We start from the raw sequence: 26,957 nt of genomic DNA on the forward strand, positions 1-26,957 counted from the left end.
AATCACTGCTCTGGAAGGGAGGCAGGGTGGGTTAGGCAGTTGGCCTGCTTCTTTCCGTGGTTGTGCTGCCCCAGCTGCATTTTCACATGCCTGTATTACCTACACCTGTAACCATGCAGCCCTCTGGTGCCTTCCAGGTTCCCCTCCTCTCCATCACTTGCAAGTAGGTGGGCCTGTGAATGCGGATAATCTGTCACCAGAGCCTTCGGAACAGGGTGGTTTTGAGGAGCTGGAATACTGGGGAGCTGTCTCTCCCTGGCGTCCGAGTGACTCCTGCCAACTTCTGCCTCTTCCTTGTTACATTTTCTTTTTCTCCGTCACCTTAGAGCCTCCTTTCCCCTTCCCTGCTCTCCTTCCTTCATTCTGGTTCTTTTCTTTGTCACAGAAACCTTCCACTTCTTTGAAAAACAAAACAAAAACCATTTGATGACTAGCCAGTGCCTCTGTCACTCAAAAGGCAGAAATGTGAATATTAATCTATTACATCTAAAGATTATAAAACTATATATGCTTTGGTGTCACTCGCCCAGTTCCCTGCCTCCCAAGCCCCAGACACACACACTTCCCCAAAAGGAGCTAATCCTTAGGGAGCCACTGAGGGCTACATGGCAAAACATACCCTGACACAAGACACAGCATTTGGCCAGCATAAGAATTTCAACATGTTGTCGGGGTGCCTGGGTGGCTCAGTTGGTTGAGCCTGACTTTGGCTCAGGTCATGATCTCACGGTTTGTGAGTTCGAGTTCCATATCGGGCTCTCTGCTGTCAGCACAGAGCCCGTTTCGGATCTTCTGCCCCGCCCCCCGCTACTTGCACTCTGTCTCAAAAATAAACAAGATATTAAAAAATTATTAAAAAAAAATAATTTCAACATGTTGATCTTAGTGCAGGAGGCCAAGGCCCAGATAAAATCACTTCAAAGGTTTATGCTTTCTTTATGCCTTTTGTAATATTAAGTTCTATAATCTCAGCTGAGAAATGTCAAAATTAAGGGAACAAACGCAATGTCTCTCAGAGGGCTCTCTCACTCTGTGTGGGCTTGTCCTAACTGCAAAACTCTTTGGATTTCAAAGTTTTTCAGTGAGGCTGTAGCACTGCTAAACACCCTTTACAATGAATTCATCAGTTAATACTGAGCGGCAATTTCATTCTCTGAGATTTCGGGACCTGTGTAAATGGCGTAAGTAACACAACGCTTGCTAACTTTTGTAGTAAGTTTCACAACACCATCTCTTCAAAGAAGACTCATAACTGACCACACTGCAGTTACTAATGCACACGCACTAAAATATAAAGTTTCTAGGCAGAATGCACAGGCAGCACAGTGTCATGATAAAATGCAGGATGTAGAGGACTGGGTTCACGAAGGCAGGCGACGCTCTAAGGCATGCAGTGGGGGGTGGGGGGGGTGTGCCAGCGGATCCCGGTCCCACAGCCAGGCATGCTTGAACATACAGAGCAAGGACATAATGGGACTCATGTCCATGACCAGCCGCAGAAGAGCCAAAGCAAGCCTATGGGGGAGCCAGGATGACAGATGCCGTTTGGAGAACTAATTTGGCCTACAGAAGGCGATGCTGAGGGGAGGCAAGCATCGCTTTGGGTCAAGCAGCAGACTGAGGCGACCAAAACAGACCTCTGACCCAGATTTCCTTTTTGCCGTATCGTCTATATTGAGGAGGTCCCCAAAGCGCTCATTAGTGATAAACTGATGGTGCGTCGGAATGACGCCCGTGTGGCGACGAGCTGCAATATCGGCCTCTTCTTGCTCACGCTTAAGTCGTCTCTGGTCTGCTAAAAGTTTCTGCCATGAAATTGCATAAAATGGGCAGTGAATCATCTGGTCCAGGGTATTGGAAAACTGCCAACGACACAACTGAGGAGACAGGTGCTGGATCAATAGGGAGGAAGTTCTGAGGGGCAGGCGTCAGACGGGCTTTATGGCCACAACTACTACATCCTTGGTGTAACCACACTCCACGCGCCCTGTGTAGTAGGGAGACAGCACTGCACGGGAAACATGGGGAGCACTGGGACATGGGGGAAGGACGAGTTCCAGACAGTTACTCTGCTTGGAAAACCATCCTCTGGCTCAGCCAAAAGCCTCCTGTCCCCAGTACATGGCAACAAAGCCCAGGTCCCCCAGGGGGAGGTGCCCGGAGCATTCACAGGCATGCTGGGCTGGAGGTGGGGGGCTGGGAGTGCGAGCCTCACCTCGTTTAGGCAGTGATGAGTTCCCAGTGTTTTCCCTTGGTGGGGCCAGGGCTGGCTGATTCCTGCTACCCAAATCTGGGCCCTTACAATGCAGGACCTACGACAACTAGGTCATTTTTGTGCTTCCTTAGTCTGTTATTCTAATATGCTCTGTAGAGATGCCCACTTCAGAAAATACGGCACCCCTTATCGGCTGGCCAATGCTTCCTCCGGACACAATTTTTAGGAGGCCTTTGCATGTGAACTAAAAGCTATTTATGTGACTGGCAGACAACATCAATTACTTTCTTACTGTACTTTTTACTTAACTGTTCTTCATTAGGTGAAGTGAAGCTGAGTTTAAAGGAGTGATGTAGAATATAAACATAGAAGATGAAGAATAAGGGTACCTGGGTTTAGAAGAAATACACTCTCCTCAGTTAAGGAACTGGTCATCTATTTCTATTTTTAAAGGCTTTTTCAAATAATTCAACAATGTTGCATTTTACCAAATGTTCTCATTTCCTATTGAAAATTCTCTGGAATAGAATTTTAATGTGTTTTCTTATTCCCTACCAGTTGCACATTCCTGGGATTAACATTCCTTATAGAAAGGCATTAATTAGAAATGGTCATTCTTAGCATTTTCATAAGACATTAGTCATCTTCCAGCAGGCAATTAAATGCCTCAAGGGATATCCAGCCCCAAAGGATGGTGGGCCTGATTTATCCATTTTTCTCTAGGGTCTGCAAATAATCAAGTAACAACTCATTAAATGGCTGTGGGATGTCCAGTGCTCAGATAAGTTGTTGTAAAGATTAAATGAGAAAACACGTGAGAAAGTGCTTTGCAAAGCCCGGTGCTGTCAAAAATGGACCGGCCCAAGAATCTGGAGCCCTGGTTTCCAGCTGTGCCTCTTGTGTCAGTTAACTTGCTACGTGACCTTGGGCAAGTCTCTACCCCACTGGAGTCCTTTCCTGGCTAAAACAAGGGCTTGGCCAGAGGACTACTAATATCCCTTCTAGGACTGACATGTTCTCACTTTCAGAAATGCCACTATCATCAATATTAGGAATAAAGCATTTGCACAGAAAAACGTCAAGACTGACACTCCATTAGCTGGAAGTGTGAGTTGTTTCTGTATCAATGGTAATGGACCGAGGTTTGAGGCTGCCACGTCCCTGGTGCTTGGGCCACGGTTACATAAAATCAGTGAAAGTGGACAGCAATGGAGCAAAGCTCCCAACCCAGTGCTTGAGTCTGACCTCAACAAATTCATCATTCCCACAGATTAACCACAGAAGGCAAATACCGTGAATAAAGACACGACATTCTTAAGGATTTGTGAGCCAGCCTTATTCAGCAAACAAGCTGGTCACCTTGTGAACGCATCTTATAACAACTGGTAAACCGACCGAGTAAAATATGCCCATGTGGCAGGCACGATTCTATTCACAAAGCTTTCCATGTTGGATACTAGTGTTTATACTAATAAAATGGAATGTCACCTTCTTTCACTTTACATAGGTGGGACCCTTGTATCTCAGTGACAGTGACTAGAAATGAAACAGTGGCCTGACGGACACTCACTGTAAGTCTGTACATCAAATGATTCCTTGTTTTCTCCCCTCTGGACAGGTGTAAATATCTTCATGAATATGGTGTTATGCCTGGAGAGGGGGAGCACTATGGTCTTTTTGTCCCAGCAGCAATGACTATCATCATCCAGGACCCCTCCCCCTTCAAGGTCAGCCTTACCTTAAATCCTTAAGGAAAACCCGCCTTAACTCTGAAACCGCTCAGCAAAACAGAAAATAGGAAAAGGGCTTCAGACGTTATAGGGAAGGGGCCAGAGTTGTATACACGTGAACACTGTCCCCTACTGCCACCAGGTTCATAGCCATTCTTCCACTTCTTAACTTGATACAGGAAAATGGTCATCGGAGATGGTTTAATCTACAGGACCCTTTCCCCTGGGCATGCAAAGGCCAGAAATCATGCCTTATAACACCACTTTATCACAAAAGAAGCTTGGAATTTTTGCCCATTTAGCCGATATGCAGAACTACCTCTTCCGAAATCCTTTCCCTGCCTTGTCAGTCATTCCACTGCAGTACAGACATTTCAGCAGCTGCGAGAAGATGTGTGCATCCTGAATTTCTTGGGGGGGGGGTTCCCAACATTTACTAGGGTATCTCTCCTCCTCCTGAGTTAAAGGCAACTTCGTCAAATTGTTTTATAAAATGTATCATGGTGGTTATTATTTCTGTTTCCTCTTTCTCCTGCTGCACCCTTCCCAGTATGAGTTGTGCTTTGTGCCAAAGAGGGGTGGGCACGTGGGTGGGTTTCCCTAGAGAATACCAAAGTGGGTATGGGGAGGGGATGAGAGGAGTGGGCCCCAGATCCCCTCATGCAGTGGTAGGCAGCCTCTTTCTGAACCTCTCCTGCAGGGGAGCTAGTGAGACTTGGCATTTCGAACCTAGTGCCTGTGGCGAAATAAGTCCTACTTCTTGGAGAAGCGGAACAATTGAGCTTAGGTCACATAAACACCCATTTGTTAAAATGCCAATTTTGGCTTCCCATTGCTAGGTCAGGTCACCTCTGTGACAGATGACTAGAATGTTTGCTTCCTTCCTATTTTTTATCTGCATAAGAGCTAAGAGATTTTAGAGATGGCATTTACCTCTTTATCATCATGGCGCCTTCGAATAAATTCTTCCGTGGATTCCAAATAATCAGCAGGTATAAAATGTCTTGGTGATTCTGAATCTTCAAAACAACAAAGTAGAATTAAAACAGGCAAAGATTTAGTGGGAAACCAGACTGGGATAAGATTTTACCTTTCATCCGTTATAAATACCAAGTTCTTACAATCATGGATTATTGACCAATAATCAAATTCTGAAGGACAAGAAAAACCAAATTCCTTCCCCCTCAGCCCCACTTTTTGGATTTCCTTGTAAACTAGCTCAATACAAAGAAAACGAATCAGAAGGCAAAAAGTGAGCAGAGAGAGGACCTTCTTTGAAAAGTGTCCCTACTAAGAGGCGTGCAGGACCTTACAGGGACACACCATACAGTCACACACACACAGGGCCACTGAGAGAGGCTGCCTCTCAAAAAACCGCAGGGGGACTGAGGATTGGTGTGAACTGCAAGGGGTTCAAGAGCTCACATGGACGAATTTCTCAGATGAGCTAAACGGCCAATTTTTCTTTCGAAACAGAGTTTGGTGGTTAGTCTAAATGACATGGGGGGGGGGGCTTTGTTTTTAAAGAAGTGCAGCCACTACGAGCCATGATTAATTGCCAAGCAAAACAAACAGAAAACAAAGGACAGACCAGAAAATGAGCACCAAGGGCACACGGGAGGAGGGGACAAAGCAAGCAAAGTGGAGAGACGGGTGAGGGGAGACTGGGCAAATACACAAAGGCCACCTCCAAGGGATGTTCCCAGTTCACTTTGTGGGTTGTTGTTCCTGTCCAGGCCATGGTCTGAGGACGGCATGGAGTTGCCATTATTAAAGGCCCTCAGGCAGTCCTCTGGGACCACAGGTCTTCCCTGAGGGGGCTCCAAGATCCGGCTCAGCCTCGCCATGGTGTGTCGGGAAGACAGGCGTTTGGGAACCGAGGGCTTCCCCCTAGAGGGGGTCTCGTCCTGATGGGGCTGGCTGGGGAAGTCTGGCTTCTGGCCTGCCAGAAGGGCTGAGAAGTCACCAGAGGGAGGCTGCCTGGGGTGGTACTGGAGGGGCTTTTTCAACCGGAAAGGGAGGGGGCTCATTAGGTAGATGTTCCTGAGGAGTGTGCTCCTGTCCCCTCTGAGATCTGGGCGCCAGTCAGGCTGCCTGGAGGTCTGCTGCTGCTCGTGCTTCCGGATGGTGGTGAAGCGGGTATACGAGGCCGGGCAGGTGCCCTTGCACTTGGTGAGGCGGTGCTTGGGGAAGTCTCCGTGGACACTGCCGCTGCTGCCCTCTCGGCTGTCGCTGGAGACGTTTGAACAGTGGTCGAGCTCGTCAGAGCAGGCAGAGAGGGGCTCAGAAGGCACGAGGCCCCTGAAGCCCAAGGTGGGCTCGGCCATATTGCCACACGTCGGGGAGGCGTAGAGCCCCCCGGGGTTCATCCCGTCCATCTCCCTGGGACGGAGCTTGGTTGACTCCAGGAGGGACTCAGCCGAGCGGGCCGAGATCAGGCCCCTCCGGGACAGTACAGGCGTGGGGGACTTGCTCAGCCTCCCGGACAGGTCCAGGGACGGCATGGACCGGGACCGCTGGATCAGCTGCTCAAAAGCTGTGATGCGGGAGGAGACGGTGTGCTTGGGGATGTGCTCTGAGCCCTCCTGGCTGGGGCCCAGCTCACCCCTGGCCAATGTCAGGCTGCTCCTTTCAAAGTGGGAGGCAAGATCTCGCACGCTCGAGGAGGAGATGGAACCCAGGAAGAGGCCAGCTCGGTTGATCTGGTGCATGTCCCGATAGAACATAGTGAACTGCAACCCCGCCCTTCTGGAGAGAGGGCAGGGCCTCCTGGCGCTGGTGCCACACTCCTGCAGGCTCACGGTGCTGCTCGACTTGCTGTCCCAGTCCCGCCGGGAGCGCGTGAGCAGGTTCTCGATGCTCCCGCCCACTCGGAGGGGGAGACCTCTTTTGGAATCATTCAAAGACAGTGAAACACAAAGGTTCTCACAGCTCTGAGCCTTTTCTGCTGGCAGTAAGACGCTCTTCTGTTCCTGCAAAAGAGCGCTGGGAGCAGAGAGCCTGGGTTTGAATTTAGAGGGAAGGATTTCCGAAATGCAGGCTTTCGCAGCGGACAGGGGTTTCTTGTGCTTACACAAGGGGCCTAACGCATTGCTAGTGCTAACCGTTCGGCTAGGAACTGAAGATGAAGAAATCATGTGAGCATTCCCACCTTTACGATCCACTGGAAAGCATGCAGAATAAAATAAACAGACCCATTAGGTTAAAGCTGAAAGCCGCTTAAAAAAAAAAAAAAAAAAAGAGGTCACATGCTCATTTGTCATAAGGGTTTTGTGTGTGTGTTTTTGTTTTTGTTTTTGTTTTTTTTTTTTTTTTTTTTTTTTTAGTTTCCAGTCGATGTCCGGAAGCAAAATAATCTGTGCTGCAAAGCAGGTGCAAAGATGCAACGGAAAACGGCCACCCTGCTGGAGTTATGGGAGCTAAGGTTCAGCTCCATTCTCAGAAAAGGGAATCAGAACAAGAGAGAGAGAGAGATGCTTTAGGGAGAGCAAGGTTGGGGTTCAAAGGAAGGGAAACCACTAATACCAGAAAGAAAAATGGCCGGTGAGAAACTAGGGGAGGGGACTAAGGCCTCCAAGGCCTGGAAATGGACCTGCGCAGGCAAAGGATATCCTCGTAGCTGGAAGTCACCCACTGCCGACATCCTGATAACGGGCGTGGATGGGTGACAGACACCCAGATAACCGTGCGGATGAGCCAGAGCCCTGCAGGCTTCCCCCAGTTACCTTTAGTGGAGGCCGAGCTGGAGGGTCGCTTGAGCCCACTCAGACCCTGGAGAGGGATGTCTCCACCTTCCAGGACGCTTTTATAGATCTGCCTCTCATTCTCCAAACTAGCAAGATCCCCGGGAGCCCCATCGGATTCCCTCTTCACTGCATGGAAGTTGGAAGAATATATACTAAAGACAGTGGAATTTTAAGAGAGAGAAAAAAAAGAATGGAAGTTAGAATTTTTAACATTTTTCTAAAGAGCACATTACCACCTGAGGGCAAGAATCACACTTCTTGGCATCCTGATCAAACACTGTCCTTTCTAAAGGGCAGTCTTACTTAGAGCTCTTCAGAGAACACAAGCCCAATGGTGCCCCTGAATGCTCAGGAATCGTGCTGGAACAGCAAAGTGCTCTAACTGAAATGATGGCATTTGGGGGCATCCCAGTGGCTCATTGGGTTGAGTGGCCGACTTAGGCTCGGGTCATGATCTCGCAGTTTGTGAGTTTGAGCCCCTTGTTGGTCTCTGTGCTGGCAGCTCAGAGCCTGGAACCTCCTTCAGATTCTGTGTCTCCCTCTCTCTCTCCGCCCCTTCCCCATTCAAGTTCTCTGTCCTCTGTCTCTCAAAAATAAATACGTGTTAAAAAACAAAGAAAGGAAAAGGAAAGAAAAGAAATGACGGCATCTGTGCTTTAAAAGAGTAACTCTGAGGGGCGCCTGGGTGGCGCAGTCGGTTAAGCGTCCGACTTCAGCCAGGTCACGATCTCGCGGTCCGTGAGTTTGAGCCCCGCGTCGGGCTCTGGGCTGATGGCTCAGAGCCTGGAGCCTGTTTCCGATGCTGTGTCTCCCTCTCTCTCTGCCCCTCCCCCGTTCATGCTCTGTCTCTCTCTGTCCCAAAAATAAATAAACGTTGAAAAAAAAATTAAAAAAAAAAAATAAATAAAAGAGTAACTCTGAGAAACTCTGGGGAGGGAGGGCTGGGAGAAGGGGGCGGGGAGGGCAGGGTGGGTGCTGGGGGACAAGATGGCACAGCTGAAGACATGAGCGGAGCCTCCTCTGACATGTTGCCAGCCAAAGTTGGTGACTTCAAGTTCACCACTTGGATTATTTCTCTGGGTTATTCTTCACAAGCACTTTGGCTGATGGAGCACTGAAGTCAACAATTATCCTGGGTCTCCAGGAAAACCGGTCACCAAAGGGGAACCTGGGATTCTATATGCCATTACTATCCCAGCCACATTTTGCACCAGCTTCTTTCAAAATTTGTAGTCAGAACCTTTTGAAATATAATAGGAGTATAAACTCTTGCTCATTTGCATCTTCTGTTTATTTTTATCTTGTTGAAATTCTAGGTATTTTTGCAAGTTACCACAAATCCTTTTAGGAATGAGGTGGGGTACAGAAAAAATTAAGAGCACTTACTCACTGAGCCCTTCCCTTCCCCTAATCCTTGTTTTCTACGCCCTCACCCACTGACACACGGAGACACACATATACACTCACTCAGATAGTGAATGACCTCCTTCCCACAAAAGTACTCAGGCTTCTGCTAGGCTGCTTTTTAGTCCTACTGAATTTGGTTTACTAGTATCCGTATGGATTTTTTAGCTCTGAAGATGCAATTGCTTGCCCCAATATTTTATGATGAATATTATCAAGTGTATAGAAAAACGTAAGGAATTATATAGTGAACCCTCGTATCTTCTGGAACCCCAGATTCTACACAGAACACTGGACTGCATTTGCTTATCACATACCTATCCATCTCTTTCCCTCTACCCATCCATCGATGATGGGATTATTCTTACATACGACACAGCCTCTGGGTCCCCGTGGTCACAGATAATGACAACGATGACTCTACACAACATGGTGAGAGTTGTGTATGGGGGAGGCTCGACGGTCATTCTCTCTTTAATCCTCACAAACAATCCAACTTTTCCCATTTTTGGATGGGGAAAGGAGGCACTGAGAGATCAGCACTTGTCCAAGCAGCCACCATCCGTGCAATGGCAGCGCTGGAACTTGAGCCTTGTCGTTGGGCACCACATGGCACCCTCAACTGTACTTTTATATGTAACATTTCCCTACAACCGAGGAGGCAGTGCCTTCCAAGAGCCCAGGCTTGCACAGCACAGGAGTCCTGAGGATGCTTGAGCTCCGTGTCACTGTCAAGTGTCACCTGCCATGAATGTACCCCTGGGACAAGTGGCCCTGGAGCCCAGGAGTCAGAAATGGAAAAGAGGTGGAGACTCTGGTAGAATAGGCCATGTCTGCACCTCAGGGTACATAAGTTCCGCTGAGCAATCCCATTGCTTCTAGCACTGGTGACATCCCTCATGGTAGCCACCACTTCCTAGCTCCTTACCATGTGCCCACCACTGGCTTCCACAGCTTTCCATGCTCTATTTCAGGAGACTGCCCAGGGGAGTCAGGATTCTCCGAGGTCCTTCTCCTCACTCTCTCTGGCCCCATGTCAGGGGATCAAATGCTTTTCCCCTTTTCTCAGCCAAGACAGGAGAACATTACTGAACACTTAAGGGGAAAGAAAATCAACTCTCAAAGCTGAGAACTTAAAAGCGTGCGAGTGAACTGGGTCTACAGAGCAGCCTCCAGGGTGTGTCTCCAAGAGAAGAAACCTCTGGAAGGGGCACGATACAACAAATCTCTTTCTCCCAGGCTGTGCCCTTACTGGCAGGGGGCCCGCGAGCGGGTCCATGAATACACTCAATAAATATTTGTTGAATGAGTACAAGGTCAAATTCTCTGATGGTAAAATTGGTACACGTGATCTGATTAAGGATTTACTTCGATTTATGCAATCATGTTTTTAGAAATTCTTTCACAAGTATAAGAATTTCATCACATCTACTTAGGCTCCTGGCTCCTGACATCAGGGACCATGGAGTCATCAGAATGGTGGCAACAGTAAGACTGCAGGGACTTGGCATGGCCCAGGCCTAGGCTGGCTGTCCTTACTGGCACCCTGGTCCCCGATTGGAGGTGCCCACTCCCACCCCCGGAGACAGAGGCATGGCTCTGCCAGGCTCAGAGGCCTGGGGACAAGGGCTGCCACCCACACAGCTTCTGGCTCTCCTGTTTCTACCCGCAGGGGTGCTCAACAGTGTCCCAACCCTCCTCCCCACCCTCTGATTGACACAGCGTCAACTCCAGTTAGAGGGCAGGACGACCCATAAAAGTGACTTACCAGCTGGTGGCACTATGTGCCACTTTAAATAAATGCAAGCTCATCTAAGTTACAGGCTTTAATTAATTAATTAGCTAATTAATTAATTAATGAGAGAGAGTACAAGTGAGCAAGGGGCAGAGAGATGAGGGGAGAAAGACAGACAAGCGGGGCTCACCTGAACTGGGGTTTGAGCTCACCTGATGCAGGGCTCCAGCTCACCAGATGCGAGACTCGAGCTCACAAACAGTGAGATCGTGACCTGAGCCAAAGTCAAATGCTTAACAACTGGGCCACCCAGGAGCCCAAACTACTGGCTTTAACTTTGAATTTCATAATTAAACATAAATCTGCCCCTTATCTCAATTTCCCTTTTAGAGCCTACCCTCTTTTTGGTTGCAATTTCTGACTTTTCCTTCAGCTGTGGTGACAGGACAGTCTCTTAAGCCCTGCTGGCCTTGGTTTGGGGTTCACAGACCTCCCTCAGCACTGGGGAGGGACTGAAGGAGGTTTCTACCCTGCTGTCCTCTGAAGTGCCTCAGCCTCGGTCAGAATTTCCAACACGGTCTTCTCCAGGTCTGCCCAGCTTCATCTGGTCATCACTCTGCCATGACTTCATACCTCTCAGCCTCACTACTTGTCAGAAATCCCCTCCTGCCTGCAGCCACTCTACTTTCTGGCTTCATTCCATCCATTATCACCATTTTGTCCTGCTTCCCCACCAGAATGACAAACCAGCAACTCAGGAAACCTCTCAGAATGGATTTGCTATAGCTAATTGTTTTCTTTCTGATACCAAAGCCAACATGCTTTTTCCAGATGTGTAAAATTTCCCAACTGGGGTCTCCTATAAGTTCTGGAACAATGCTTTAAAATGTAAGCTGTCCATCAGATCTCCTAATTATTGGAAAGACAGACATCATTTGTCCCATTGCACCAAAGGGAAACTGAGGGCCAGAGTGCTGAAGGCAATTGTTGAGGGTCACAGAGTTGTTGGGTCTTTACTGTGTTCAAAGAGATCAGAGAGGATGAGAAAAGCCCGGACTGATGAGAAAGGCCCAATCAGCATTGGCAGCTACCGACCACATAACAAAACAAGCCAAGTTCAGCACTGGAGCTCAGCTCTCAGCAGCTTGGGCTGAGCCAGTTTTCAGTTCAAAGAGAGCAGCAGGCCAGGAGGAGACAGGCCAGACAATTCACCCTCTGGCTAAGATGCAAAGGGGGCTGAGTTTCAAGGGGATTCAACGAAAACACTCTCTGGAAGAATAAAGTGAGAGAATGGAGTAATCCTCTTAGGGCCAACAACTTGCAACTGTATGACCAGGTGGGCTCTGGGGGACCCCAGCCTGACTCCAGTAGGCAATGTGCAGCAGCTAAGGCTAACCTGCTGGGAAGCAAGCTGTTTCTCAAGTTCTTTCACCTGTAAAACTGTTAAGTATGGTAAGACTGTCCAAGAAATCCACTGTCAAACCTGTTATCATATAGACCTTTCTTCTGAGCTCCAGACACATACATTGAACTGCCTTCTGGAGAGCTCCACCTGGGTGTTCCTCAGGCATCTTAACCCCTACATGCTCCAAACCAAGCCCGGCTTTGTTCTTCTGTCTCCTCTCGCCCAAGTCAAAAAGCCCAGGGAATCAACCCCTTTCTCCCTCTCCTTGCTCCCCAAATCTAACCAGTTACCAAGTCCTGCTTCCTCCCTGTCCTACACAGCTCACTTCAGTCCCTTCCCTTGACCTCACCGGCCACCGCCTCACCACCACCACTTCTGCCTCTTCTGCCCTGACCCCCTCCAGTCATCTCTGCAGATCATTGTCAATGATATTTCTAGAAAAGCTCTCAGTAGTTCATTCCACTGCTCATTTTATACACTCAAGTATTTCTTGAGCATCTATTAAGTGTGAATCACTCTTCCAGGTGGAGCTTCAACAGGGAACAAAATAGGCGACAAATTCCAGCCTCATGGAATTCACTGTTCAGAACCATTTGTTGTTTTTAGCAAGAAAAAAAAAAAAAAAAAAGCAACTTTTTAACTGTGGCTTTGGAGGAGGAAGTCTAGAAAATCTTTAGCCTTTGTACTGCATGAAAAAAATTACCTTTTATATTTACAGTATGTGATTGTTACTCTTTCTGGGTCCCAGCACTGCGTTTACCACACCAGATTCTAATTGTGATTTACCAGCCTGTGTCCCCATCACACTCTGAGCCCCTTGAGGGCAGGCAGTTCATCTTACTAATCTTTGCATGCCCAGTGCCTAGCACTGCTTTTCAATAAATACCAGTGGAGTAGATGATTCTATAAAATTAAATGCTTACATGAAGATTTCTGAAACATTTTCAAGGCCCAGGAGAGTTTCATATAGTTCTTCAGGTGATAATTTGTGTTTTCATCTTAGGTTAAAAGAAAGTGTTTTCTGAGTAAAAAGCAGCATGCTCTTGAGTGCCACTTGCTGGCCAAATAGAGAAAGCCTCTTTAGTTAAGCAAAAAATGAATTAGTGCTAATCCATGTCAACGATGAGGGGCGCCTGGGTGGCTCAGTCAGTTGAGCATCCAACTTTGGCTCAGGTCATGATCTCAGTTTGTGGGTTCAAGCCCTGTATCAAGCTCTGTGCTGCCAGTTCAGAGCCCGCAGCCTGCTTGTGATTCTGTGTCTCTCTCTGCCCCTCCCCGCTCGTGCGGGCGCCCCACTTGTGTGCGCATGTGAGTGCGCTCTCTCTCTCTCTCTCTCAAATAAAAAAAGAAATGACGATGATGAAAATCATCAGATCTTAAGTCAGGGCTGACTTAAGATCTGATAACTCTAGGGAAATAAAATACAAAATTGGACATTGTGATTGCAAGCATAAAAAATATATTTTTGGGGGTGCCTGGGTGGCTCAGTTGGTTTAGGCATCTGACTTCGTCTCGGGTCATGATCTCATGGTTCATGGGTTCGAGCCCCATGTTGGCCTCTATGCTGACAGCTCAGAGCCTAGAGCCTGGAGCTTGCTTCAGATTCTGTGTCTCCCTCTCTCTCTGCCCCTCCCCACCCTCAAAAATAAAATAAAACAAACAAATATATATATATTTTTTGAAAGTAAGGACTGGTAGTTATACTGGGATATTGGGGCTATGGGTGAATTTCTTCCTGTCTGTATGCACATTCTTTTAACACTGTGATATGTAGTCATGTTAATTAATAGAATTCTAAACTGTCCAAGATATGATAAGAACATAGATTTAAAACAACATCATCACTTCTCTAGTGACTCATTCTATCTATCTATCAATCTAGAATTTTTTTTTTTAATCCCAATGTTTTTGAACCTGGGCTGTCCTGTGACTCCTCCTTCAGTCTTTGGGGTTAAGTCAAGTCTTGCCAATGTTTCTTTCAACACGTCCTTCCCAACTATCCAGTCAGAGGGGCCAGATTCAGTCTGCAAAAGTTGCTGGCCTCAGTGCTGAGCAAGTTGGATGCTAGTTAATAAAGACTCCCAGGCACATTCATTGATTCAGCAAACATTTGCTGTGCACTTCCCCGAGTGTCAGGCAGTGTGCTAAGGCTGGCTCCCCACCAATTCCAAATACAGAAAAACCTTACTCATTTGAAACAAACTGGAAGGAAACCTAGCCTGACTTATTGAAAAATCCCCAACTGGTAGGATAGCAGGAAGATAAAACTCACGTATTCCTGCCAAGTAGTTCATGAAAGCCAGACTATGGCTGAAACAGAGGTCTTTGGAGACCTATCTCAGTGACATAAATAAGAGTGCTTGATAAATGAACACAGCAAATATCTTTAGGTACACAAACACTCAGAACGTCTGAAAGCGATGTGCTCTTTTAAGCAGTTGCGTTAGCCCTCTTCAATCCTGCTAACACAGTATTACAAATAGTTGCCTACGTTGTTTTTTTAATCCCTCAGAACCAGTCAATTGTAGCTTGCTTTCTGTGAATTTACTGCCCAGTTCTGAGTCAGTACGGTGCAGATGAGAGTTTACGGCCAACATCATCCACTCTCCTAGAACTTCATTATTCCTCTTCTGGCTATAGCTCGGCCGGGTACCAGCTGTGGAATTGTGGGCATCACATGGCCTTATGTGCTTGTTTCCTCGCCTATAAAATGGGCATCAAAAATAACACTTGACCCTGGAATGGTGAAAGGACTAAGTGAGGGAATGTACATAAGATGTTAACCATACGGCCTGGCTCATAGTACATGTTCAATTAAGTCACTAAAATTACTTCATTCAAGACCTGTGCTCCTAACTTTGACAGCCTGTGGGCACTGCTTTTTCTTCTGAAAACTTTTACTTACGATTTTTTATTATTATATTGATTGATTGTACCCTAGGGGGCCCAAACCTGAATACTTTTAATCCTTTAACCTCCTTCATTCATTTGCCACTTTGCCTTTTCAGCTACCAACATCCTTCCGGGTATGTGTTTTGCCCACAAGCTACTAAGGGACTGTATCTTATGCTCTTATTTTAACACTAAACATCGTGTGTTAGATCCAGTAAGAATTCACCCATTAACTAAGGCACATTGACAATTTATTCACCCGGCCACCAGAAGCAGCCTCTTCTGTGCCGTGTACTCTGGGGAGATGGGGAAAGGAAAGGAGGTTTGGGGGGGGAGTCCAGGCAGAAGGGTTAACACTGGGCAATCCTGAAAACAGTAGGGGCAGGGAGAGATCTGGAGCAATCAGCCCAGCAATCACTGGGCTGTGTCAAGACTGTCAAGGGGACAAATAGGTGGCCCCAGGGACCAAGGAGAGTTTGCAGGGAGCTGTGGCCTCGAAGACGCCCTTTACCTGCAGGTAGCCTAAGGTCATCTGGTGGATGTCACCTCTGAAAGAACATCTCTGGGGACCTAGACAGCCTGGGACTTGTCATCCTTATAGCCGAAGGCACAGCCCAACTAGCTCCTTAATGACAGTGAGCCTCAGAGCCCCGAGTGGAGGGAGCTCAGGAAGGGGGTCCCGACACCATATCTGAGCTCTGAGGTCTATCGCACTGCTGGTCTGATGACCAAACCCGCATTAGGTGTGACAGACTTTATGCCTGGACTTTTCCAAGAAAGCAGGTAACTTCCCTTCTAGCTGCTGTCCTAATGTAGCTTCTCAATTTCTTACGCTCTGGGGTAAATTTAATCATAATCATTAACCCGTATTTGTAGGGAAAAAATGAACAGAATGGATCTAGCCAGAGATTTGGTGACTATACTAAAAGAATTAAGATTTTTTTCCCAGTTTTTCACTGAAATACCCTAAACCCAGCTGATTGATTTTCAAATGAAACTACTCTTGTAGCATGCCTTCTTTGGCAAGGGAGGTAGGACATTCATTCCCAAGTGACCACAACATATGCCAGAAATTCCATGGACTCAGCTTTCAGATTAAGCCAGGCTTCTATTTGAAGAGGTGAACTTTGCTCACTGTGGGGTTTACCTGATGCCAATGGAACAGGTACCAGTTGTGCCTTTTCTCATCATATTTCAAAGAATGAGATGTGGATACGATGGCGACGAGAAGCAGCTCCCACCACAAGCTCCCAAATGCACTGGGTGCATCAGGTACTACGGAGATGCGGTCCTTGCCCTCAGGGAGCTGATAATTTATCAACAGATAAATTATCTTGTGTTCTTAACACAAGAGCATGATTCAGGTATTCAGCAACAGAACAAGGGCCCTAAGAGGTGTCAACATTGGGGACAGGGAGGCTCCGGGCCGATTTGTACCAGCTCAGTGCTTGCCATGTGCCGTGTAGGTGAGGGGTAGGGGACGGCACTGGAACGTGTCAGCTGTGTGGCAAGTAATCTGGCACAGGGTTCAGGATGGTCTAGGGAGGCGGAAAGGAGACTGGCGGCTACTCCGTGGAGTGGAGTGTGCACGCATCACCCAGGCAGAATCTGGACTGGTATGAGGAAATAAATCCACATCTCGCAAGTTAGCCCCCTCTTGGCTCCACCTTTCCCAGTAAGAGGTGCTGCCCGAGGACCCAACTCCCCGCCCCTTCCCCTTTATATCCAGTGTGGCCCGTCTCAGTCACACACCCCAACCAACAACCAGCAAATGAGTGAACTTTGATTCCAAACTCAGACAGACTCACACCCTAAAGGCAAAGATGCCCATATAGGAAAAAGCTTACAAAAATACTACAAGTCATCACAAAATTAATTTAGAAGAGGAAGAGAAAACAGAAAAATAATTTGAAGAACATTATCAAATTGCTGCTTATCACCAAAGCCACTAGACTGATGCCAACAAAACACCTGGGTCCAAAACATAGCCTCTTCCCATTTCTGACATTAATACAGTAAGCCATGTAAACGGTGGCAACTTACTATCCAGGAAGCTCTGAAGAAATTTCTGGAGTGGGGCTGACCATCGAGCTCTGTAAAGGTCAAAAAAAAAAAAAAAAAGAATGTAGATCATTTATTTTACCTCAGATACTCCAAGCCAAGGGGAAAGAGAGCAGCCCCTTTCCTTTCCCAATGTAGCCAACCAAGGACCTTTGGGAGATGGGGAGCTTGGCCAGAAAGGTCTAGGTGCTGGAAGCTTTCTGGGCCAGCGGGCACTCTCGCTCTCTGTGTGTGCTGGAAGATGGCCCCCTGGCTTATGCTTAAATATAGATCCGCAGAACAGATAGCCCACCATTTGGCCAACATGCATTAGTGACGAGGACAACACAGCCTTCACCGTCTTATCCCCAGCCCTCAGAGCCCCTGGCCAAGCCCACCAGAGAGAGACTCCTTTATGCACCCAATGCCACATCCAGAGAGAGGATCACCTGACATCTTAGGTACAGAGAGTACAAAAATGCATTTGAAAAGACCACACTGTATTTAGATCATTTGTTCACCACTGCAGGTTTAGAATGTGGAAATGGGGGAGAAATGCAGTTTCATAAAACCCATGAATGACCACTTCAGTCTGAGTGGGGGAGCATTTTATAAAATTACAGGCCACTACCCAATAGAAAGAAAACAACCAAGAGCTACATGCAGAGAAAAGGCAACATAATTACATAGTTGAGGGTTTCTGTTGTCTTGGAGGAAAAAAGGCAAAGGGCTCAATTTATTTTTTAAAAATAATGTGATAGTTGAATAAATTGATGAAAAAGTTAACTTTTAAAGATACTCCTAACCCCAATGGTGATTATTTCAAGGGAAATACCCTATCTGGAGGGAAGGAGAGAAACACCAGGATAAAGAAAGGGAAGAGTGACCAAGAGGGAGGAGAAGACTGGACAGGAAGCAACCTTCATCAGGGCTCACCCGCCTGGTCCTCTGCCTGCCGAACACCCACCCTCACCTGCTGGGTCCTTTCACTTGGGAGGACACCTCTGCCCCAGGATGAGAACACTGCCCTCCCCCACCCCAGCTGCCCGTCCTTACTCCTCAGAGAAGGTGCGGCTCTTACCTCCACGTTCATCCTTCCAGCCCTCCTGCCCATCTCCCACCTTGGCACCTGTCCCATTCTGGGTGTTCATCCACTTTGAGGATGATGCCCTGGTCTCCATCTTGGAAAAACTTTTGCGTGACCTTGTGGAGCCCTCTGGGAACATCTTCCTTCCTTCCTTCCTTCCTTCCTTCCTTCCTTCCTTCCTTCCTTCCTTCCTTCCTTCCACAATCGCATATTTTCAATCAGTGCTGTACCCCTGGGGGACCCCCGGATTCTTCTCCACTCTGGCTCCCAGCAACTACTCACCCAGCAACCTCCCAAGATTTTTTTTAGAAACCTCCAGTTTATCAAGTCCATTGACCTTTCCTCAGTCTTCTTTTGCTGACCTCTCTGGAGCACTGGGTAGTTGTACTTTCTTCAACTTCTCTGAACTGTTCACCCTCTGACTCTCCCCTTCTTCTCCTGTTCCATGTCATCCAACATCCCAGGGGGTAGCTGTTGTTCTCTCATCCTTTCCGTTCCCATGAGTCTCCTTCCATCTTTCATCTGCTCCCAGGGCTTCACCCATCACTCTCTTCAGGTGGCTCCAATTGACTTTATAAGCCCCTGCCTCTTTTAGGACACCTCGTCTTAGATTTCCAGCTGCCTACTGGATATTCCCTACATGATACCCAACCAATGCTTCAAAAATAAATCACGTAAAACTAACTCCATCTTACCACTGCGCTGATTTTCTCCCCATCAATCTTATGTGATGTATGAAGGTCCTCACCCCTCTGGCTTCCTAGCCAAAACCCTAGAGTTGCCTCTGTCCCCATCCATCCCCCAATTCTTTGTTCTACACACCAGTTAAAATGTCCTGTTGCAACTTCCTCTGTGAGTGCTGTCACATCCACCCCTCGCCTCCCTTCATGCTGGTGCTGGAGTGGGGGCCCTCACCCTTCCATGCTGGGACCACTGCAGTAGCCTCCATGCCTTCTGCACCTCCAACTGGGGGTTCTCCCTTCAACTTCACCTCTCTAGAGTGAGGACACAGACTTTCCAAAAACAATTCCAGAATCACAACATTGGTCTGTAGACAAAATCATCCCCTTAGCCATATTTTCTGAGCCTCTGTAATCCAGGGTCAACCCTCTTTCCCATACCTACCTTCCACTACTACTGAGTTTTCCATTACAGCTGAATTTTCTACTTTATTCCCTGCATACATGCTAAATGTGTTCACTTCTGTGCTCTTGACCATGCCTCACATGGATGCCCCTTATTTCTACCATGTACCTAGGTTGCACCCATCCTTTAAGATCCTGGCTAACTCTTTGGAGAAGTCTTCCACAAGGTCAGTTTCTCCTGGCACTCAGAGCCCATACCGTTCTTTTAGCTCTTCGCAGGCACTGCTGTGCATTATTGGAGAGCCTTATGCATGAGTGGGACTAAGCTGTCATGTTTCTGAAGGCAAGGTTCACACATCAGACCCTTCTCTGTGCCCACCTGCCTGGGTAGTGGTCCATGTACTGGAAGCCGTCTAACTTCAGAGAGGCCTCAGCGAGTTCAGTAATTCTCCAGCTGCCTTCCCTCCTTGTATGTATAATAGAACCGCTCTTATTAGACTATTTTGAAAAGTGACCCCTGATTTGTTTTAGGACCTGGAATCTTCATGCTCCCGTCCCGCCCCAGAGCACTCTAGGACTTACCTGAGGTTCTCACTCTCAAACTAGCTCAGACCTTCCATCCCACAGAGGCTACAACCGGTTCCAGTCTCCACCCTGGCTGGAAACCCCCCACCCCCTTCTCCCTGCTCCATGATATATCTGCCTTGATTGTGTGCACTGTGGCTCACCTTTGTGCCTCACCCAAGTTCTGAAGAGGGGCCTGGGTGCACTCACCCTTTTGTGATTCTGGATTCCCGAACCCCAGCTCTCCTGATCTGCTTTCAGTTCTTCAGCTTCTAACCTTATTTCAGCCTGCCTTGGCTGCTGCCATAATCCCGTGGGCTCCCTACTCCTTCCCTGGCTTAGGGTCCGGCACTCACAAGACTTCATAACCCAAGTCTCTCAAGACCCTCCTTGTCTTAGTTCTGCTTAAACAGAACACGACCCACAGCATTTCCCACTTTTCCTGCCATGGTCTGTGGACCTTTCTAGCCTCTCCAGCAGTGACTGCATTCCTTCTTTATTTTCTGTAAAGATACCCTTTCCTTGTAACAGTCTTTGTTATTTTGTCAGGGAGCCCTGGGGGTGGTTGTCCAAATAGTTGGTATGTTTCTTCCCTTGGCAACCCATTTACCTTGGTCTCTCTCTCTCTCTCTCTCTCTCTCTCTCTCTCTCTCTGACATACCCTTTAATAAACCACATTTTGACATAGCCCTCTTTAAAAATATCCATGCAGGTTGAGTTTCAGATGCTTGTTTGTGGCCAGGCTGTCTGGCCTCTGGAGTGCATTTTTTCATGGAGAACTTTCTAACCTTCCAAATGACAAATAGGACCGCTCTGATGGTGCCAGGCACGTAAGAGGCACTCAAATCACTGCCACTGTGTTTTTGAAAATGATCTCTGAGGTTGGCATCTCCCAAGGCTGCAACAAAACAAGGAAAGTGCCCCCCAAAAATGGCTCCCTGAAAATCTGGAGAAGGTATATGGAGGCAAGGGAAGGAAAGGGTCACCTTCTGAGAGCACAGAAAGAGAATGATAAGGAGGTGGGGTCATTTAAATCACCAGCCACCCTGTGTATATTTGAAAAGTCTCCTTTAAGGAAGATGCCAAGCTCAAAAGAAATCCAGGCAAAAATTAGGTTGGTGGGAGAGGAAAACAGGAGTCAGAAAGCCATGCAGCTTAAAAAGAAGCAGCATTACCACTCATTGCCTTGCCTGTATCGAAACCAGAGAGCAGAGGAGAAAACAAAACCGAGCTGGAAGAGGAACCGACAGCGTGAGAAAAACTAGGAAATACCTGTGACAAGTTTGCCCCGGGTGCTTTATTAAGCGTCTCCGTGTTTTCTAAATCTGCCTCTAACTCTGCTGGGCAGAGGTTGAGATCTGTTTCTAGATTAGTCTGGTTTGAGAAAGAAAAGATGGGAAAGCATGTTTTAGTTTAGAGGAGAGGCAGAAAGAATGGAAGGTTAAGTTTGAAAACTGAGCTGGTTTAGTGCTATACTTTAATAAGGCAAAGATGGCATGACTGAACACAAGAGCTCACTAGAAATCAGGTGCAGACGTGAAAACAGAATGCAACATTAGGCAGAGAAAATATAAAGTCTCAAGTCATCAGGGCTCCAAAAGGCTATTCTACTCGCTAGAGAGAACTACAAATACCACAAAAACCTACCTTTTGCGAAAGACCTATTTTTGCTCTTTTCAGAGTCTAGTGACTGTGACAAGCAGGATATGTCAGGAGACTAAGGCATTGCTTTATAAACCTCTAAACATTAGTAGACGTCTTACAGACTTTGTTAAATAGTTTTATCACCAAGCCAAAAAAAAAAAAAAGTTATCAAGTTAAAAAAAAGTGATTTGAGAAAATAATAATAATTAAAACAAAACAAAACAACAACAACCAAAAACCCCACAACACACTCACACTAACCAGGCTAGAGAACACACACACAGCCCACGGAGGAGGCACAGCGGAATTACCTTTCTATCCTCTCTAGGAAGGATAGAGCAGTCTCCAGGAGTATAATCCCATATCTTTTTGGGAGGCTGACGGGAAGCAGAGGAGGAAATGAAGAAATGAGCATAAAGACATAAAGACAAACATGGAGACCGGCTCAAACGAAGAGGGGCACACTAGGAGAACTGTATCAACACAGAGAAGTGAACTCAAAACACAGGGAGCAGGCACTCTGCCTCCTGAGGGGGCCGCCCAGGGAAGGGTTCTGCAGGATTTAGGAGCTGGAAACATTAACTGGGAATTTTTTTCTAGGTCTACATCTCAAGAGTAAATCATTGTTGGATTCTAAACATTGAAAACATAAAAAAACAGAAGAAAAAAAAGCATTAACACCAATTTGAACGAAAATCAAAACTCTGAAATTCCTCACCATTCTTTTTTTTTCTTTTTTAGTTGAGACGGCTGACATACATCCTCACTATTGTTTTCAAATTAAGATGGACACCAAGATTCTATGTTTTTGAAGCAGTCTTCTCCACAGTAGAATTCATTATACCTTAATAAGTGTTGTGAATTTGGAGATCTGGCCAGGGGAGGGTAAATTGAACCAAATGTGCTTTCTGTGGTTTGTGGCAATGAAATCCATGTACAAAATGGGTGTTCTATAATGCACTGTGTAACTAGATAATTCCAGTGGACAACACTTAAAATCTCCTTTTAAAGCTTAACTAGACTTTGATAACATTGCTGGTAGCACAGCCATGCCTTTCATCTGCCTTACAGAACAGTCCATAACTTGAATTTGAACAGCAGACTATAGGGTTATTTTCATTTTCTCCTTTAACTCTTCAAGTTAGAATTAGAGCTGCATTCCTAAAACAGAACTCTGCCAAGAGAACTGTAAGTTTAATGAAGGAGGGGTTCAGAGGGTAGGACATCTGGAAGTTACAAGCCACTTGTAACTGTGGAACCTCTCCCCCACCAAGTAGACCTTGTTTTGCCTATTTAGACCTGAGATGTCTTATACAATGACTCCTGAACAGAGAAGATCATTAATAGCTCCTGGAATTTTAAGCAAATATTATAACTATGTGGAAGCATGCAAATTGGTTTACTTTGTGACATTTTGCCTTGAGCTTACTTCTAGAAATCATGTTGATTCCTGCAGAAATTGCGGGGGGGGGGGGGCGGGAGGAGAGAACTAACATCCAGACTGTTAGTAATGAACCTGCAAATGAAAAGCAATCTGAATCCAAGGTGCTTTCATCACTGACAGCTAATAGGTCAATAATGCAATCTCTGTGCATGTATATACTCTGCAATGTGTAAAGTAAGTGCTATTAAAAATTACCATTCATCTTTAAGCACTTAATACACTCGGACTGTTCACCTGGAGAAGTAAACTTTTTAAAGTCACTTATGATCTTACCTAGTCATTTCTTTCATAACTGCAAAATGTTAATGCAGTGCTTACAAATTAAATTGGTTTTAAAAGTCTTACAAAAAGGGTGCCTGGCGTCTTGAATTATTTGATATTCTACAACAACATATCCGAGCTAAAAGGTACTACAAGCCAGCATCTTGCTAAGATTTCAGCTCATCCGGGTAGCTGGCTTTAAGTCCAAGAGTTGAGGAAGAAAGGAGTTCAGGGTCAATGTCTAGTGTCCAAGTTCTGGCAGGCTTTTCACTCAGGGGAAGTGGGTCCGGAGTTGGTATGGAAAAAAAAAAATAGAAATGATGATTCATATTATTTGGTAAGAGTTTTAATTTCATTCTGCTTCTGAATGACTGAAAAACCTGCTGAAACAATTTCCATGATTTACACCACTTTTATTTATAGCTCTTATTATAGCCTAGAGCAATTAAGGTAGGACTGAAGAAAAAATTTCTCCCAACAACACCTTCTTCCCAAACTTGGAGCAAAAGCCAGTCATCAAGTTGGTTCCACTGGATGACAAGCCCACCCTTCAGATGCTTCTTCCTAGACCATAAGGAGCCACTCGTCTCAAAACTGTTCCTCAGGATATGGGCATTAAGTTATTTTGGCAAGTCTTCAACAGTATTATCTTTTATTACTTTAAAAAACCCACACAAAAAGTCCCATTTTAGAAGGGCTCTAAGGTCTGTGCAAGGAACATCATGGCTTCAGAGGAAATGACGTTTTGGAAAAGGATCACTAAGTCTTTAAATAATTAAGAGGCAGCTAGAACAACAGTATCAATACAAATTCTAGGAAGGTCTCACTACACAAACGGACCGTGTCCTCAACATTTATTTGGATTGGTTGTGTGATTCTCAGACCACACTTTCCAGCAGAAACAGTGTTAATCTACCAAGCTATTCACAGAGCCTATTTAATGTATGCTGGGACTCAAATACTGCCCTTTGCTAACAAAAACAGAATTATTTGCAATTACAGATTCAGTAAAACAAACCAATCACATGATAAAAATTGTTTCGCACCTTTCCCTAAAAGTTAACATTTCAGATAAAACTAATTTAATTATTTGGCGAATGAGAAATGGCTAGCAATTTGTGAATTCTGAGAGGAGCTTCCAAAATCTATGACATGGACTCTCCATTACACAGAATTTAAAGCTAATAGCTTTTGCTTACCCTGATGAAGGTATGGCATTGTTATTACATATACCAATCATGGTCTTTTTTTTTTTTTTTTTCCTTTGGCAGAGGGGGAAGGGACCACACGATTCAGAAGTAGCTTTTCGTGTGAGATGTTTGAACAAGTTTTAAGAAAAAGAAAAGGGTTAAGATACGGTTAAATTTTTGAGGGCGGAGAAGGTTGCCTGAGGTGGACTTCAGTGAAATCTGAATGGTGAACAGCAAAGGAAAAAGGGAGAGAAAGGAGAAATGAGGCGTGCACCACAGCTAGGGAGAGAAGAGGGTGCAGACTCCAGGTTAGACACATCCCTCTATACTGCACTAGGTGGCGCTGTTCACTCAGGACAGCTTAGCCGCTAAGAGGCATCCAGGACAGGGTGAGCAGGAAGGAAACTTGTTCCCACCAGCAGGATGTTTGTAAGTCAGGCGCTCCTAACTCAGAAGATGCCTCAACTTCCTAACAAAGCTCAGCATCGCTGAATCAAATTAGCAGTTCCACAGCAGCCGCTACATCTGTCTTTGGCTTCATCTTAATGAAAAATGTACACCATGGAATGTAACATTTTATTGAGCTATAAATTCCTGTCTGCAAATAAAACTATCATTCTAAGCCCCAGTGATTCCAGTGCTGGCTTCAATGTTTAAAGTTTCATACAAGCATCTGACAAAATGGTTTTTTTTATATATATATACACTTAATTCCTCCACCCATAAATTCTTTTTGCAGCTGTAGTAAGACTTTAAAGTAACTGGAGGTTTAGGGTCAGTTTCTAGCCATCTCCAGTGGAAAAATGACTCAATTCTCCCTTCTGTTTGATACCCCTCTGGGTGCAGGGCTAAGAAAATCCTCCTGTCAGTGCCAAAAATCAGTTTGCACCAAGGCCAACTCAGAGACATCACAGGGAAGCTGCAAAACATTAGGAACTCTAGCACATTTACTGTTGAGCCTAACTCCCATTTCAAATTTTGGGAAATATTACCCTAACTTGTAGATCATTCCCTGAGTCACCTATAACAGGGATGTATTTGTGGATCACATCTACACACAAAGGCCCTTTTGGGCACTTCCCTTGCACATGTACTTAAAAATTTTTTTTTTCTTTTTAAAGCAGTGACAATGCTGGTCTTCCCAGTGTGTAATGCATTTTCCTGCTTATCTTCAGTTTGCCATAAAGACTTTGGTTAAGTAATCAAACCAGTGGCTGAAATAATGCTGTCCACAAGGCGTGTGATATTTGTTGCTAGTGGTGGGGGGTCCTGAGCAATGATTTAGTCATGTTTCTCTGTGATTTTCTAGCAAGAAATAATTCCAGAGCTCACTGTCCTTTCTCGGCAAAAGCTTACAGGTTGTAGTGAGAATAGACAGTCCCGCTATTGACAAGTGAAATGGCTGTTCCCTGCTTCCTGCATTCCTTACAAATAGATCTGACTGTTTAGCGGCAACAATGCATCAACAGCATTATTTAAAAAGGTGTCTATAACCACTGAAGCTATTAAACTTACCGGTTTCCCAAACTCCAATTCCGAAAAGAATTTATACCAAGGTTCATTCTTTAAATCTATCTCTTCTGGGCTTATATCCCGACTCTATAGGGGTTGGTGATAGGGAAATGGAAGAGAGAGAAGGATAACATTATGCAAAGATTACATAGGAACAGGCCAGTAGAGATGCAGTGGTTTCCGGGTATCTATAGCAACTGTATTCAACAGCAGCAATCATCCATTTTTACAGACATCAGCAAAAACAAGGAGCTAAAACAGGTGGGAGAGGATGGGTTTATAAAAACAGAGAAATGGTGGTAGAGAGCAGTGAGTGAATCATTCTCAGCCCTAAGGCAGAAGGCAAATGGACTACGGGTGGAGAATTTTACACCATACTGCTGACCTCCACGACAGATCGGAATATGAGCATATTCCTCAATAACTTTATCGTGGGAGAAGAGAAAGCCCTTATTTCCTCTTTACAAAGAGCTGTTAGTTAGGAGCAAACAATCTGGTGAGCACACCAAACATTTAGCCATCTATGCCAGATGAGTAGAGCAAATAATTTTTATTGGCTAGTATATAGTTTTAGTACTTATTTGCAAAGCTGCCTTAAGGTTTTCAAAAGAAATGCAAATACCAACACTTCATAAAAGCCAATTTGTTAATACTGCATCTTTAATGGCACATGAGTAGGTGAGAAATCATGTCCCATAAACAGTAAAGTGAAAGATGATATAGGTAAAAACAGAACACAAGTGTAAAAACATTTTAAATGAGCATCCATGGGGGATGAATACAGACAGAATATACTTCGTGTTTTCACAGATAAATGTTAAAGAACTGGGAAAAATAAAGTGAGGGAAAAGCTGAACGAGACAGACAACAGGGCAGGGGGGGAAAAAAACTTCTGGGTTATGTTACAAAAATTAGTTAGATATCTCAACCTTATATAACTCTAAGAGGCAGTTCACACAGACTGATAATTTGATTCCATATGGAGTCAGATATTTATAAAGTT

General features: G+C 45.7%; 1 protein-coding gene across 3 annotated transcripts in view; it reads right to left on the reverse strand.

The window, feature by feature from the left end:
- Positions 1-26,957, reverse strand: part of SORBS1 (sorbin and SH3 domain containing 1) — a 231,778-nt gene that overhangs the window by 31,489 nt on the left and 173,332 nt on the right. The window contains exons 17-24 of one of the 3 annotated variants that reach the window (XM_047073202.1): positions 25,958-26,041; positions 21,859-21,924; positions 21,176-21,277; positions 17,171-17,220; positions 7,671-7,843; positions 5,633-7,108; positions 4,879-4,964; positions 1,638-1,805 (exon numbers count right to left, since the gene is read on the reverse strand). In XM_047073202.1, coding sequence (XP_046929158.1) covers positions 1,638-1,805; positions 4,879-4,964; positions 5,633-7,108; positions 7,671-7,843; positions 17,171-17,220; positions 21,176-21,277; positions 21,859-21,924; positions 25,958-26,041 — 2,205 coding nt within the window. The remainder of the gene's footprint in view (positions 1-1,637; positions 1,806-4,878; positions 4,965-5,632; positions 7,109-7,670; positions 7,844-17,170; positions 17,221-21,175; positions 21,278-21,858; positions 21,925-25,957; positions 26,042-26,957) is intronic. The other 2 variants (XM_047073203.1, XM_047073204.1) reach the window with 2 other exon arrangements.

The sequence above is a fragment of the Lynx rufus genome, unplaced genomic scaffold (genome assembly GCF_022079265.1).
Source record: "Lynx rufus isolate CCGP_SWC_20201006 ecotype Redwood Valley unplaced genomic scaffold, mLynRuf1.p SCAF_11, whole genome shotgun sequence".
In the NCBI taxonomy this organism is placed as follows: domain Eukaryota; kingdom Metazoa; phylum Chordata; class Mammalia; order Carnivora; family Felidae; genus Lynx; species Lynx rufus.